The 14,798-nt window shown below is 46.0% G+C and overlaps 1 protein-coding gene across 2 annotated transcripts in view; it reads right to left on the reverse strand.

Moving 5' to 3' along the window:
- Nucleotides 1–10,774, reverse strand: part of EPHA4 (EPH receptor A4) — a 143,414-nt gene extending 132,640 nt beyond the window's left edge. For both annotated transcript variants that reach the window (XM_013061619.2, XM_004762891.3), the window contains exons 1-3: nt 10,591–10,774; nt 7,459–7,526; nt 2,579–3,242 (exon numbers count right to left, since the gene is read on the reverse strand). In XM_013061619.2, coding sequence (XP_012917073.1) covers nt 2,579–3,242; nt 7,459–7,526; nt 10,591–10,681 — 823 coding nt within the window. In that variant the 5' untranslated portion in view covers nt 10,682–10,774. The remainder of the gene's footprint in view (nt 1–2,578; nt 3,243–7,458; nt 7,527–10,590) is intronic.
- Between the last annotated feature and the right edge of the window lie 4,024 nt (nt 10,775–14,798).

Consider the following 14,798-nt stretch of genomic DNA (forward strand, 5'->3'; position numbering starts at 1 on the left):
TTGGAGTTGAAGAATCTTGCCATTCTAAGTTTTTCCTTTCCCCCTTAATTCATCAGCAATGCCCACCTGGTAGTATTAAGAACAAACAAATAGGGGCACCTGGGTGGCTCAGTGGGTTAAAGCCTCTGCCTTCGGCTCAGGTCATGATCCCAGGGTCCTGGGATCGAGTCCTGCATCGGGCTCTCTGCTCAGCGAGGAGACTCCCCCCCCCCAACCCCCGCCTGCCTCTCTACCTGTGATCTCTCTGTCAAATAAATAAAAATAAAAATAAATAAACAAAGGGCAATATTTTGTTCAAAAAATGTCGTTCGAAAGAGTTAGTCATTTATGAGCAGCAAAGAAAATACTTGGGTAGCCAGAAAGAAAACAATGAAGATTCTAAAAAAAAAAAAAAAAAACACGGCCTCAATCAACCTCCCCTTCCATTAAATATCTGGCCTTGTAGTAGGAGTAGTTTGCTTAGAGACAGACTGAATCCAAAACACGGAGCCCCACCCTTCCATGAACCATATGATTAACTGAATTCCCAAGATTATTTCCATAAAGAAAACCACTAAAATGTTCAATTGGCTTTACACTCACTTTTCCCTCCATCTTTTTCTCCTCTTCTTCTAATTTGGGTTGTAAAAATGTCAAGGAGTTTCACAGTGTAGCAATGTATGAGTTACTGGGCTCTGTAACAATTGAAAATCAATGACATTAGATACAGAGATATACTAATGCCTGAGCAGGAAATGGGAGACAATGGTGTTCTCTCTCTCTCTCTCTTTTTTAAATACATAGAAGAATCTTGACATGTGAAGATGTGCAAGTGCTCTCTTACAAAAATCGACAAGGCAGAATAATTCACTCTAAAACGTGATACAGTGTCATCGCCCTGTTCACGTCACCGTACCTGCTATGATGATTGCAGTGTAGGTGCCAGTAACAACGCATTCACGTATGTTCTAATACTAAGACTAGAATACATTTCGGGGTTTCAATTTGGTACAGCTCCTCTAGCAGTTGCTAAGTCAAGAGCTAGCACAGTGATCAAGAAATGAATCTTTGCAAAAAACAACCGGAAACAACTTTAAATTCCAACTTTAAAATTTTCCAATTTAGGAGTTTACCTTTTTACTCTGAGTCACCAGAAAATGTAGCCAGCCTTTATTATTTTATTTGCAATGAATTCACAGCATTCCTTCTTAGCTACTCCTGGAAATAACTAACAAATCAAGAATGACACTTTAAAACAGTATAAATTATAAAAGGGGAAAAACGTATAATCTAGGACATCAAATTATCAAAAATGCAACTTTCTTCAGGTTATAACTGTTGACTTCCAGTCTGTGAAGTGGATTGTCCCATAGTAAATCCCACTCTGTCATTAAGGTGGTTGAAATGCCAGACAAATTGTTTGGCAGTCAGTTATTTCAGGGTCTTTAATCACCAAATCAGATGAACCATGTGGCAATCAGTCTACAGCTCAACAATCACCTTGAGAACAGATTAATCGGATCTGTTCCATAGTCGGGCCCAGAGTTACACTGTTTAGTAGTAACCATAGTAAGACTGGTGGCAGCAGATTATCGATAAGCACTAAAAATAAACAGCAAGTAAAAATAACAACCTTGGGATAACTGATTTTTTTAAGCCTTAATCCACACACAAGACAAGCAATCCATATAAATACGAAGTCCTCTCATCTCTTACTTAGAAACAAAGCTGCTACAAAGAAGAATATTTTACCGACTCCCCAGAAAGGGGAAATAAGGAAAGAAAGAATTGCATACACTCGACTGCAGGTTAAGAAAGAAAAAAATCACCTTAGTAATGTGGTAAGTAGTAATTAACATGATACAAAAGTCTGGATTTCTCCAAAAACTCAATAACCAAAATGGACCACAATTTACTATTGCCTCTGACCACACAGATCGAATAAGACTCTCACTAGCTGTTTATCACCTCCTCAGGGAAATCAAGAGGTCTTCCATCAAGATTAACGTCACTTGCAGACCCTATCAACGGGAGCTCAGTGGAACAGAACGCACTTGAAACCTTGTCACGCCGTTTCATTGGGCCACATCTACACTGGTCCATGAGGCCTGAATAACTATACTTTTAGCAAGAGGGATTTGCAAGACTGGAATCCTTACTTCACATTTTAGTCTTTTGTGTACATAAATATACCACAAGAGGTGGTAAATATCACTGTCTTTGCCATTTTACCAGGTCCACACACAGGGAAAACTAGGGTTGGAAAATGTGTCTGCCCTCTTTAAGTAAGGATCAATCAGGTCTGTTTCTTCAGCTTGTTCATTTACATTTCAGAGGGCACATCAAGCCGGTTCAGATCTAAGTGCCTGTTAGCAAATGTGTTTGGCCTTCTGCTGATTACACAGCATCATTTATTTTGTCAGTATTAGAAACATCTTAGCATCGCCACCTGGAGCTATAGCACTTACTCATTAGACCCCCTCTGTCCCACCACATCCCACCGGGGCTGCTAATTACTGGCTTTACTCCATTTAGTCTCATCTCTGATTTAATTACGTGCACTAAGCCCTAATGAAAAGTACAATATGGCTCTTCTTACCTTGGCATTCTCCATTCCTCTCTTCATGCCCAGCATTGCACAGGCAGTTGCCAATGGGTACCAGCCATTCACCATCTGCCCCACAGTACATTTTTGGCACATCCTTCTCTTCTGAGTTGTTGACACAGGAGCCTCGAACTTCCACCAGGGAAGATGTATCAGCCCCTGTGATGGTGTCTGGAAACTGGGCCAGATTGCGAACAGTGAGCGGACATTTCTTGTAGAACACACGCACTGAGACCAGGGCGATGCAGGCCCCCACATCCTGAAAAGCCAGGTAAAACCCCTTTTTGCTCAGTGGCCCTACATCCCGGATCTCGGTGTTCAGCTTCATGATTCTGTCACCAATGTCCACTTGGGTGAAGCTCTCATCGGCTGCAATGGTGTCAATCTTGGCAAACTGGCTTTCTCGAATGAAACGCTCTTTGTCATTGTCTGATTCGTAGTAGTAGAGATTGAACGTCTCCTTGCAAGTTCCCATGACACCCGGAAGACTGTTGCAGTCTCTCAAGGTGAACTTGATCTCAATGTACACCCTCTGGGCCCCCTCTCGGGGGATCCAGTCAGTTCGCAGCCAGTTATTTTGGCTGGGTTCCATCACGTTGCACACTTGGTAGGTTCGGATTGGTGTGTTTTTCTCATCCATTATACTCACTTCCTCCCACTGCAAAGATCCAAAGGAAATGTATCAATTACAGAATGTCCCCCTGCTGTGATTTGTCAATTTTATTTTCCCCTCATAGGACAGTGACGATTTTTGTTTCAGGGAGGAATGAAACTACTGAGAACCAACCCTCACTAACAAAACACTTTATGGGAGATAAGACAGCATTTTATTGGGGATGTGGTCTTTTTGGTTTTGTTTTTGTGGTGGTGGTTTCATTCTTTTGCCTACAATCCAGAGGCCTGGGGAGATCTCTTGCTTATGAGTTCCCAGCAGGTCCTTGTGGTGGTCTAACAACCTCAGATTCACCTATTACAACAGCTACACTTTCAAGTGGCAACAGTTCAAATTTACTCATAAATGAAAAACTAGTATGTATATTGTTTCAACAACTGAGCAGAGACCTGCAAATTAAGAGCAGGAAGAAAGAAGCTTGCCAAAGGAAGACAATTATCAGTTAATTAGTGCTGCTCCTGTCAGAACTTTGCTCTCTAATACCTAAAAAAAAAAATGTCAGTAAAAAAAAAATTTTTTTTTTTTTTTTTGGCACTGTCACTATTCTTTAAAGGGGTAAGGAAAATCTCACTCTTCTGGTTTTGGTAATCCTGGGAAAATAGAGAGTAAACTTTATGGTTGGATTTCTCAAATCCACTGTCATTTGTAACAATGAAACACTTTCCCAGACCAACATATTTAATTGAAAAAGTCTGTGTATCCTTATTTTTAAAACATATACCCATAAGTAAACAAGAATGCACACATGCTTTGCTTCTAAATATTCTGTGGATATTAAAATAAAATCGTAGGGGATATTTATGATTGAAAGCTCAAGAAAACTAGAGGGTGGTAGGGCTTCCTTTGTGATCTATTTCGTAACATCAAGATTCTAAGGGTGGGAATCCAAACCCACTATGACTAGAGTAGTAAAAACTCACCTCTTGCCACAGCTTTAAAAAAAAATAATCCTAAAAGCAGCAAGATTGTTTGGGGGCGGGGGGCTCCTCTAGGCCAGTAAGCAGCCTCCAATTCTTCACAAGTATCTACAGTAATGCATTTATATAGATCTGGTATAAATCAGCTTAAGTATCTAACACATGAATATAATTAGAAGAAAAAAGATAGTTTAAAAAAATTCATATTCTGTAATAGCTCCACTTAAAGCTCCATTCAATCCAATGAAGTACATAGAACCATAATGTATCTTTTAACGGGTTTTCCATCTGTGCATTGGAAAACTATTAATGGATGGAAACGTTACTGTGTGAAGGACTATACTGCATAAAACTCGGTATCCCTTTCATCTGCTACCATTATGAAAAGTTGGAACTGGGAGGAATAAGTGCCCTGTGGTGATTAAAATTTCTTTTTATCCGCTAAGCAATAAATCACCAGTAATTTACTTATTTGGGGGAAATTCATGTAAATCCAAAAATAGATCTTCACCTTCAAAAAAAAAAACCCTACTCAGCATGCTTCTCATCTCAGAACAAAGGGAATATGGGAAAACACATTTATCAATGTAAATGAAAGGATGCAGAGTTCATACACGAGAGTTTGATCTAATGTGAATTTTCCAGTCTAAATTTTGTCTAAACACATGGATCAATTTGCCAGAACAATGACAAATCTCACCTTATTTTTTGTATTTTACAATCAATATCAGAAATTCAATATGCTCCTTTAAATGAACACTGCCAAGAAATTAGGTTTCGCTATAATGTTGCCATCAGAAGCCATTACTTTCTATTATTCTTATGTTCTCCTTAGTTGTTCTTAGAGAAAAACAGAGAACAGTGAGTTGTCTCTGACTATATTTCATATTTTACTTGTGGTACTGTCAAGTAAATTTTCTGTTTCTCTTTAAAAATAACAATAAAAACAAATAAATGTCATTATTTATTGACAAAACCATGACCCCAAATTTCCAGCCAAGAAAGATGTGAACTGTCCTAACTATAAGCAGAAATTTCAGAATAACCAGAAGACACAAATGTGCTTTTATCTTCAGCTGGAAAGAGCTTTTTAAAGCTAATCCATTCATATTTGGTAGATAACCTAATTCATCCCTTCATTGTAAGCCTGAGATAGTCTTCTTTAATGACAAAATCAACAGGTTAATGAAACTTTGCAATCTGGCACATAATTTCTCAATGGCTACTGTGTATTTTGGAATGACCAATTCTATTGTACATAAATAAAATTTCATTTCTCACCCCCCCACAATGAGTCCCTAAAATGTTACATCCATCACATTTAAGGAAAGAAAAATACTAACACTCTACATTCAGAAGTCTACATTCAGCACGTGGAAAAGTTCTGGGTTGGACACAATTCAGCTATATATGCATGGTATTATCTTAAGAGACCTCAAGACGAAAGAAGTTTTTGTTTAGAAAAAGCGAGCAGGTGTTCTTTGGGCAGTTTGGGGGTGGGTGCGGGATATGGGATGTCTACAGCATATTAAGTTGCAGTAAAAGCTTTCCACAAACTAGACAGACCGTAGACTGTACTCAAAAATGTGTCATTCCTTGCTTTTAAACAGGTCACATGTATATTTAGTGTAACAGGTCAGGTCCCACATCATACTGGATGCATTCTCCCTTCAAACGTGAGTGCAGCCAGTAAGAAAAATAAGACTCATTAAATTTTTAAAAGTACTGATACCTCCCATCTTCAATTTTGCTAGCAGTTCTAATACTTTGAACCTGAAGAGCTTTTACTTCTGGTGTAGCCTGGGAAAGCCTCCCTGAACCAGTGACCTTTCCAGGGTATAGGATTAACAAGAGTCTGACTCTCCCAAGATAAAGCTGTACCTTTCTTCGCATTCAAAGGACGAGGGCAATTGCCTGCAATCAGGAGTGAATAAGGCCTGTCTACACTGCCAGAGGCCTGCCAATCACTCTCCCTCCCTTTAAAAAAATGGTTTTGAGGGCCGACTAGAATTTTTCAGCAGAGATCCAAGGAAGTGCAGTCAAGTTCAGGCAGAAAAACAAGAAGGCAAGGCAAATCTCCGTTTTATTTCACACAGATCCCAAGACCTGTTTTGGAAAAAGACAGCTTAACAACATTCTCCATTTTCATTCATCTCTCATTTCACAACTTTCTTGCCTTTTTTAAAAAACCCTTCCTCTTTGGTAACAATTTCTGTGCATCTTTACGGTTTTGATCCCTTCCTGTTAATTCAGGGGACAGGTGGGAAGCACCATACTGGGGGGCTGCTTATTTCCATTTTCCCCTGCTAAAGACCACTTGTCTCTCACTTCTATTGCTCTTAACCCACTGATTCAGTCCTGGATTCTCAAGCACATAAGGGCAGAATGATCTGGATTTTTAAAGGATCTGAGAGTTCCTTAAATTTGGCAGAAATCTGAGTTAACACGCTATTCTGATTTTTTTTTCCCAAAATTGATTCATGCTGAACTGTTAGGAAGAGTAAAGTGAGAATGTGGCCACTGATCTGTAATCTCTGAAATCTTCAGGAGGCGGCAAGGAAGGCACACTGCAGAACGAATGAACAGTGAGACAGGCTCTCATCCTTTCTATTCTATTTTAGCTCCCCCTTCCCCCAAAGACTCAAGATTCCAAATACTTAAACTTTTTTACATTTAGCACCAACAGCACAACAGCTTGGGGTTTTTAGCGTGGATCTCCTGTACCCCTTGCACAAGTTCACGGGGTTTCCTCTCAGTGCCCAAGAGAGCTGCAGCTTATATAAGGTTTCAGAGGTAAGGATGCCTACCCCCCCCACCCCCCTTTGCCTATGCACAGAACTAAACTTGTGCCTGGTTCAATCAGACGTGTTCTCTCCCCTGGTATCTTTATTCATTCATTTTCCTCATCTGGAAACAGAACAATTGCTCTAAAATTAACCCTGTCAGGTCTTCACGGCCATCACAGTAATAGGCACAAATTCTAATTTGGTCCCTGGATCATATTTCTTGTCGGTATTTTAGTTTTAAATACGCATCTAAGTCTATGCCTCCACCAATCTCCTAATTTTGAAACCCCTTTCTGCCCTTTTGGTTTCTAGTTCTTCCATGACAGAGTTATCCAAAGGGAGTATAGGATTTCTCCAACAAAGCGTAATTCACTTCATAGGCCATGGCGGAAATCTGACCCCCTCAGCACAATCAACAAGAATCAAGCCATTAGGACTCTCAGAAAGTTGCTAATCACTCCTTTTACCCTTTGGATCAGAGAGCAACTGGGAACTTACCCCTCCTTCCAGAGGGCTTGCTATCCACCCAAGTTCTCCCTGAACAGATCGGGAATCCAATAGGGTAACTGCAAGAAAACAAAGAAGAATGGATTAATTTCCAATTGCAAAAAAGCCAATACTACAAAAACCATTTGCCTGAGCGTTTCCATATGTGCTGGGGGTGTGCGTATCCAACTCTGATCAAAACCTAAACTCGGTCTCACTTATGTAAATAATCATTACTTACTTGATCTACTCTCCTCTTTAAATCTGCACGTTCTTATTTATTTAACTTGCTTAGCATTTAAAATTCCATCCCAGGACTGAGCTGATTCATTTTCAAAAAAGGATGAATAGAGAATCTCAAGTGCAATTCAAAAAATAAATATATCTATGTAGGGCAGCTACACTCCAGAGCAAAACCAGCATTCATCTCTGTCTGGTGTCTACTACAGTTATTTGTTTTTGGAAGTTTCAGATGACCACATAACTCATCATCATGGTGACAGAACCACAAGTGAATTCTAACAAAGTACTCAAAGGGTCATGAAAAGGCTCTCTCCTCTACAATTTCTTTTTTCTCTGCCCCACCAAATAAAGAGGGCCTGGATGAGGTATTCACGGTTTTTTGTTTTGTTTTGTTTTAATATCCAAGTTTCAGAAAGGGGTAATGGCAGACCTGTAGAATTTAGAATGCCAACACAGTGGACTATTCTCTTCCCCAGGTCTTGTAGAGGACAGCCAGGGACTCATCCTTGGCCTAAGAGGAAATCACTGGTTTGAATTTTAGGTGAAGGAGTGCTGCCTAATAGATTTAGTGTTTGTCTTGCACCCAACCATGCATGTCAAAGCTCAGAGAAGAGCTGATGTCCCCCACCCAGGCTGGAACGGTCCTAGGCACCGAGGACACTGAAAAGGACACAATGGATTCTTAACCTCTCCACATTCCCTTTCCCACCGAGATCCGCAGGCCTGGGGGTCGAAAAGCCCATCTCAAAGGAACCACTGGGTTATTAATTTGATCAGTGAGGCTGGTTCTTTAGGCTGGGGGAGGGGTGGGAATGGGGAGCCCTCATCCTTGCTCCTGGGCACTCCGATTCTCCATCTCACCACTAGGCCCCTGCATTCTGCTCACCTTCCCTCAATTCATCCCCAAGTCAAAGGAGTTAAAAACAGCTGCTTTCGCCTGATATTCCCTAGAAGCCTGAATTCCTAGAGTCTCTTAATTATTTTAAAATGTAGAGCCTTCCTTAGGTCGCTCCCGCCTGGGTTGCACCCCCCCCTCCCCAAATTCCCTCTTCTTGGTCCCTAGAGAAAAGCCTGCTACATCCATTTGGATTTATGTAAGGTGGATTAGGGACACAAAGGGAACAATAAGACCCAATTTACAAAAAAAGGGAGGGAGTAGAAAGGGAGGGTAAAAGGGAGAAAAGGAAACGTGATGGGAATAAAAAGCAACAAAATGAATTAATTTTTAGGGGAGAGGAGGGGCCGGAGGGGGGAGACACCCCCCCCCCTTCGTTCTACATCAGCCTACAGCTCCATCAACACTGTTTTTTTGTCTAGCGCTCCCAAGTTTTCCTTCCAAAAGAAAAAGGCAAGAAAAGGGAGGAGAAAAAAAAAAGAGAGAGAGAGAGAAAAAGAAAAGAAAATCTCCTTTATGTCCGGTGCCAGAGAGGTCTTGGGGGACATCCTAACAAGTGTACGAAGTAGTCTCGAGAAATCGAGATCCATGATTCTACTAAAAGGAATGACCCTGGGGACCTAAGGACCGCAGCGACGGAGAAGGCACCAGAAGCCAGTTAGGAGAAAGGGATCCAGAGGGCAGGAGAGCGCCCCTTTCCTCCCAAAGGGTGTCTGCCGGCAGGTGTGTGAATATCTCCCAGCCTCCGACTGGAGAGCTCTGGGTACCGGCTGCCCAGCCAAGGCTAAGTTGGTTTTTGGCTCCCTCCTTCGGAACAGGGAAAATGATAGATTGCGCAGGGATGCATGGACGGATTCTGGAGAGATGGACGCCTGAATAGATGGATGGGTGGATAGACGGATGCGGGAGGGCGGGGGGGGGGGTGCTGTGAAAGAGTCGATGAGACGGGGTGCAATGCTAGATGCACACTGATTCGAGCACAAGCAGCACCGAACAGTCACAACACAATCAGGGCACTCACGCAGAGGCACACAATCGTCCGCGTCCACGCAGGCACCCGCGCACCCACACACACACGCGCACGTACACACACACTCACGCTGACACACACGCAGACACATACACACTCAATTCGCCTTTCTCTGAGACCATCAGAAAATAAATGATCAAAACCCACCTCCCCTATACATAGAAAGACACACAATCTTTCTAACACGTCCGAAGACACGCGCAGAAAACAGCGTCCAGATGGGTCCAGCACGTTCCATCCAAACTAACCCAGTGCATAGTTCTGGGAGCAGAAAGGAAAAACTACTACGCTTAACTTGCCAGCGGGTCCCCAGGTCTGCGGGGTGATCTGAAAAGAGTGGGGCCCCGTAGGCCAGCGATCGCACACCCGGAGCGCGCGGCCCAGCGGGGAGAAGGTGTCTGACGCCGGGTGCTACAGAAACCAGGTCACTGGCGACCTGCGAGCGGCGCCACGACCGCTGTGCAGCTGAAGCCCCACAGCCCGGTCCCGGGAAGCCCAGGGCTCGGCAAACTTCACAGAAACCTGAGGTCCAAGGCTTTCACAGGAACCCGGGAGCACCAAGCACTCACTTAGCTCCAGGCTTTCGTTCGCCCCTTGACCCGAGCCGGGTTGGGAGCAGTGGTAGGGAGCGTTAAATCCAAATAATTTTTTTTTTTTTTAAATTCTGGTGTTGGCTCTCGTGTATCCCCTGGGGCTGCTGGAGCTGGGCTCGCCAGCGGATGCTACTAAACTTTGTCCTTTCGCTACAAACTTGGGTAGCCGAGCCGAACGCACGATCACCGCCCGGGGAAGGCTGCCCGGCAGATTTCCCACACCCCTTAGCCGATCCCCTCGTCCGGGTCCCCTTCTCCGGAGTCGGGGCGCACCGCTCAGCCGGGATCCCTTCATACCCTCCGGCCTCGCGCTCCCGGGGCCCATTCACCCGCACATCTACCTCTCTCTGCCCGGGACCGCAGAAGGACAACCTCGCTCTTACCTTCATTCGCGGGGTACACCCTGGAACCGGTGACAGCGTCGCAAATCCCAAAGAGAAACGAAAAGAGGACGAAATAGAAAATCCCAGCCATGGTTCGCCGATGCCAACGTTGCTCCTACCGCTTCTATCCCAGTGGAATAAATGCTTAAGTTAGGAGTGCAGCAGGCTGAAGACATTGCCAAGGGGGTGGGCCCAGCCCATGACGTTCACCCGCCAGTCCGAGGCCCGTGGCCAATGGTGGCGCAGACGGGACGACCCAGCCCCGCCCCACTGAGCATAGCCCGCCCTAAGGCCCCGCCCCCTCAGGGCTCGGCAGGGCGCGCGGTCTCCCGGGGCCTCCGAGACCCAGCTCTGCCGGGTTCCCGCCCCCGCCGGAGGGAAACTGCGTGGTCTCCGGACCTAACTTCAGGGGTCCAGCCCTTGGGCAGTGGAAGGAGCTTCGAAGACCGAAATCGACTGGGGGGCATCCGAGGAAGACTGGCAACCCCCTCTCCTCTCCCCCCGCCCACTCCCCGCCACGAGCGTTTTGAGATGGAGGAAAAGGTTCTTTAACTGCCATAAAATAAGTATAAAGTTGACCTGCAACTCTGCAGTTGCTCTTTTCTGAGGGTCGACGCGTTCGCGGCTCGCGCACGGGCTGGCGCACCGCCTCTGGCACCCTGAGCTACCTTGCCCTGTTGGTGTCTTGATGGCGCATCTCCAAATGAAATGCTCTTCGGGGGAGTCCTCTGGTTTGATTATGTATTTCTTCCCCGGCTCCCCAGCTGGCTGAAAAACAGGGACCTAATGGGTCCCCAAAGTCCAGGGCAGCTCCCGGCGGGAGGCAAGGCACAGTCACCGTCTCCAGAGACGGAACCAGGGACTTTCTAGCCACGGAGAAGAGCCCTCTGGTTGCACCTCGCGTTCAGGCAGCGCGTCTCTTCCCGGCCCCAGGACAGTACTTCCCATCGCGACAGGACGCCCCGAGAAGTCCGGCCTGAGCTGCAGGGAACAGGCTGCGCGCTCCCCGGGGGTCGTCCCGGGAACCAGGCCTGGTCAATCCCGGGCGCCGGGGCAGAAGCGAAGGGCGTAAGGTGGGAGCAGGGGTACCTGCTGCTGCCCAAACCCCGCGGGGGGGACTCTGAGGCGGCCCGGCGCGACTGCTGCAGCTCTGCGCTCCGACGGCTCCCGAGCGCTGCTGGGGACCTCTCTCCGCGCCCGGGGCGCGGTGGCGGACGACAGAAGCGGCGGGAATCCTGCCCCCACCCAGGAGCCGAGAGTGTCAGTGTCAACCTCCGGGGACGTAGGCCCCAGTGGACCTTGGTCTGTCCCCAGATGTCCCGGCTGCGGAAGCAGCCACCTGAGCGCCGCCGGGCGACTGTAACGCTGTAACGCTGCAACGCTGCGGGCGGCCCCGGGACCGACCCCCCGACGCGACTCAGAGCCTTTCTTCCGACGTTTAAAGGGGCCCGATTCCTGACTTGGCCTCCTCCTCCTCCTCCACCCCCACCCCCTACCCCGAGGCCGCCCCTCCTCTGTCGCCCTCCTGGGTAGGACTGGGTTTTTCTCCGGAGCCAGGGTCCCAGCGGGTGGGCGACCGCGGGGCGGTGGAAGAGCCTTTCCCGCTCGGGCAGCAACTCATCGTGAGGCAACCGCGCCACCTGCCGGCCAGACGCGGGAGTGCGTGGCCCCTGCGGAAGGGCGAGCGGACAAAGGCTGCAACCCGCTACCCGCAGAGCGGAGGTTGTGTCCGTGGGGCATCTTTTCATCCGCCCTCCCACGTCCCGCGCTCGCTGGCCACGCCTGCGATGTGGTGGCGAGTGGTGGCGAGCGGTGGTGCAGAGGACCCGGGAGTCGTGTTTCTCGCTAGCTGGGTTACGGAAAATGGAATCAGAGCGCGTCTCAAGGAGAAACAGTCAACATTCCCAGGGCTGCGAGTAGCTGCTATCCCTGAAAAACAAACAAACAAACAAACAAACAAACAAACAAAAAGAATCCTATGTCGAACAGGAGGGGGTAGGGCGGTGTGGAGGAGAGAGCGGGCCGCGGCCACGGCTTCAGGTCCTTGGCCCGCGCGAGACACGGTGCCTGGTCCGTGGTTGGAGAGCCGCCTCCACCCTTGCGAACTCCGAACCGGGCAACTTTTTTTGAGCGCGCTTGGCGAGGCTGGGTGCAGGAGCTGCGTGACTCGGCGGCCTCTGCGGAGCAGCTTGTGCGGGGCCCCAAGTGTTTTGGCTTCTTGGTGAAAGACCTTCTGAAATGTCACAGTCTGAGGAGGTGGATTTCGGTTACTGTAGCTCCTGTTCGCACACAAGTCAAAAGGGGGGAAATGCGCACGGGGGGATTTATAGGTATGTGTATGTATCAATTATTTAAGTAACTGCACGAAGTCCCTTTAAGGGATTCACTTAAACCTTCTTTGATGTGTCTTCCTGAGATTTATAGGAAAAGGAGATGAAATATCGGTCCCTGTCATTTGGCGCAACGCTGGCAAGAGGGAAGAGCAATTTGCATTCTGTCTAAAATGTTTTTAAACAATAGGTGCAGCTTGCCTCCCTGCACGAGTTTTGAGTTGTATGTGGTGGAATGGGAAATTGACTGCCCGCCTCCTTAAAAACAGTGAAATTTCTAGAACATGTACCATGTTTCCTCTCCTGGGATATGCATGCTGAATATTAAACCTTTGCATCCACAGCTGCCAGAAAGCAAGGCTTCATTTGCTAGGGTACTTTGAGTGACTCCCCCTTTTGTTTCCTATTTTCCTTTTTCAGACCCCAAAGCAACCCAATAACCTGGAGAACCAAAAGGCAAGAAATGGGAACTTGAAAAACTGAACTATAACTTCCTCTTTAAAGAATTTCTGAGATGAGTACCAGAAATGAACTACTGAAAATTCTGTCCACTGAGACTACCTAGAGGAAAAGTCCTCCAACCTAGGCAAGGTTCCTATCCAAAATTGGGCAGAAAATGAGGGAAAAAAAGACTGTGGCCCTGTCCATCAGCAGCATGGAACTTCCCACACTACCCAACCCCCCTACCCCCGCCCCAGGCCAATTTACTGGAAAACACCTAAGAATTTTCAAGCATTTAAGAGAATTTACAACACATTGATAACTCTCTGGTGTCATAACCATACAATAGAATACCATAATCTCAGAAAGTACCTAAAACCACCTTCTTTGAAAATAAGTTAGCATGGCTCATTAAGTTAAGCATCTGCCTTCCGCTCAGGTCCTGATCCCAGGGTCCTGGGATTTACAGGCTCCTTGCTCAGTGGGATGCCAGCTTCTACCTCTGACTCCCTGGCTTGGGTTCCCTCTCTCACTGTCTCTCTCTCTCTGTCAAATAAATAAAATCTTAAAAAAAAAAAAAAAAGAAAGAAGTAAAATAAATTAGCTTGACTCCAGAGTAAAACACCCTAAATGCTGTGAGAATTTGAAACTATTTCGAATCCATTAAGAGATGTGTCAAAAGGGGTGCCTGGGTGGTTCAGTGGGTTAAAGCCTCTGCCTTCAGCTCAGGTCATGATCCCAGGCTCCTGGGATCGAGCCCCACATCAGGCTTTCTGCTCAGCAGGGAGCCTGCTTTCCTTCCTCTCTCTGCCTGCCTCTCTGCCTACTTGTGATCTTTGTCAAATAAATAAATAAAATCTTAAAAAAAAAAAAAAGAACTCATCCATGAGTTTCTTCTTAAAAAAAAAAAAAAGAGATGTGTCAAAATATATATGCTTATAAGCTTAATGAATATAGTAATCAAATATCTCAAAAATTTGGATTTTTTCCCCTTTGTGTATAGTGCCTACCACAAAGACTTGGGCTTCCAAGGACATCTTAAATGCAAAGTTGAATTAAGGTTGATTTTCAGAGGTCTGTTTAACTTTAAAACAGCACCAAATATCCCAGCATTTCCCCCTCTCAGTGGTGGGTCAGTTTCACCAAAGTGGTGAGAAAAGGGCCTTTGACTGGAAGGCAAGTAAGCAATGACTGAATTCTTGAAAGACCAGAGACAAGGTAACAACAAGATGAAACTACTCTGCCGTTTACTGAACACTCTGCTAGATTTTTTGAGCAAGTTTAACTGGACTTCTCTGGACTTCAGTCTTGTTATCAATGAAATGGAAATCCCAATAGTATAGCAAGGGCTCTACCATTGCCAAGAGCAGGAATTTCAAGACAGACATCCAGCTAGCTGGTCTTTTACTAGCTGTGTGTCTGCAGGTAAGTTACTTA

Source organism: Mustela putorius, unplaced genomic scaffold (genome assembly GCF_011764305.1).
Source record: "Mustela putorius furo isolate JIRA1106 unplaced genomic scaffold, ASM1176430v1.1 tig00000275_pilon_pilon_pilon, whole genome shotgun sequence".
In the NCBI taxonomy this organism is placed as follows: domain Eukaryota; kingdom Metazoa; phylum Chordata; class Mammalia; order Carnivora; family Mustelidae; genus Mustela; species Mustela putorius.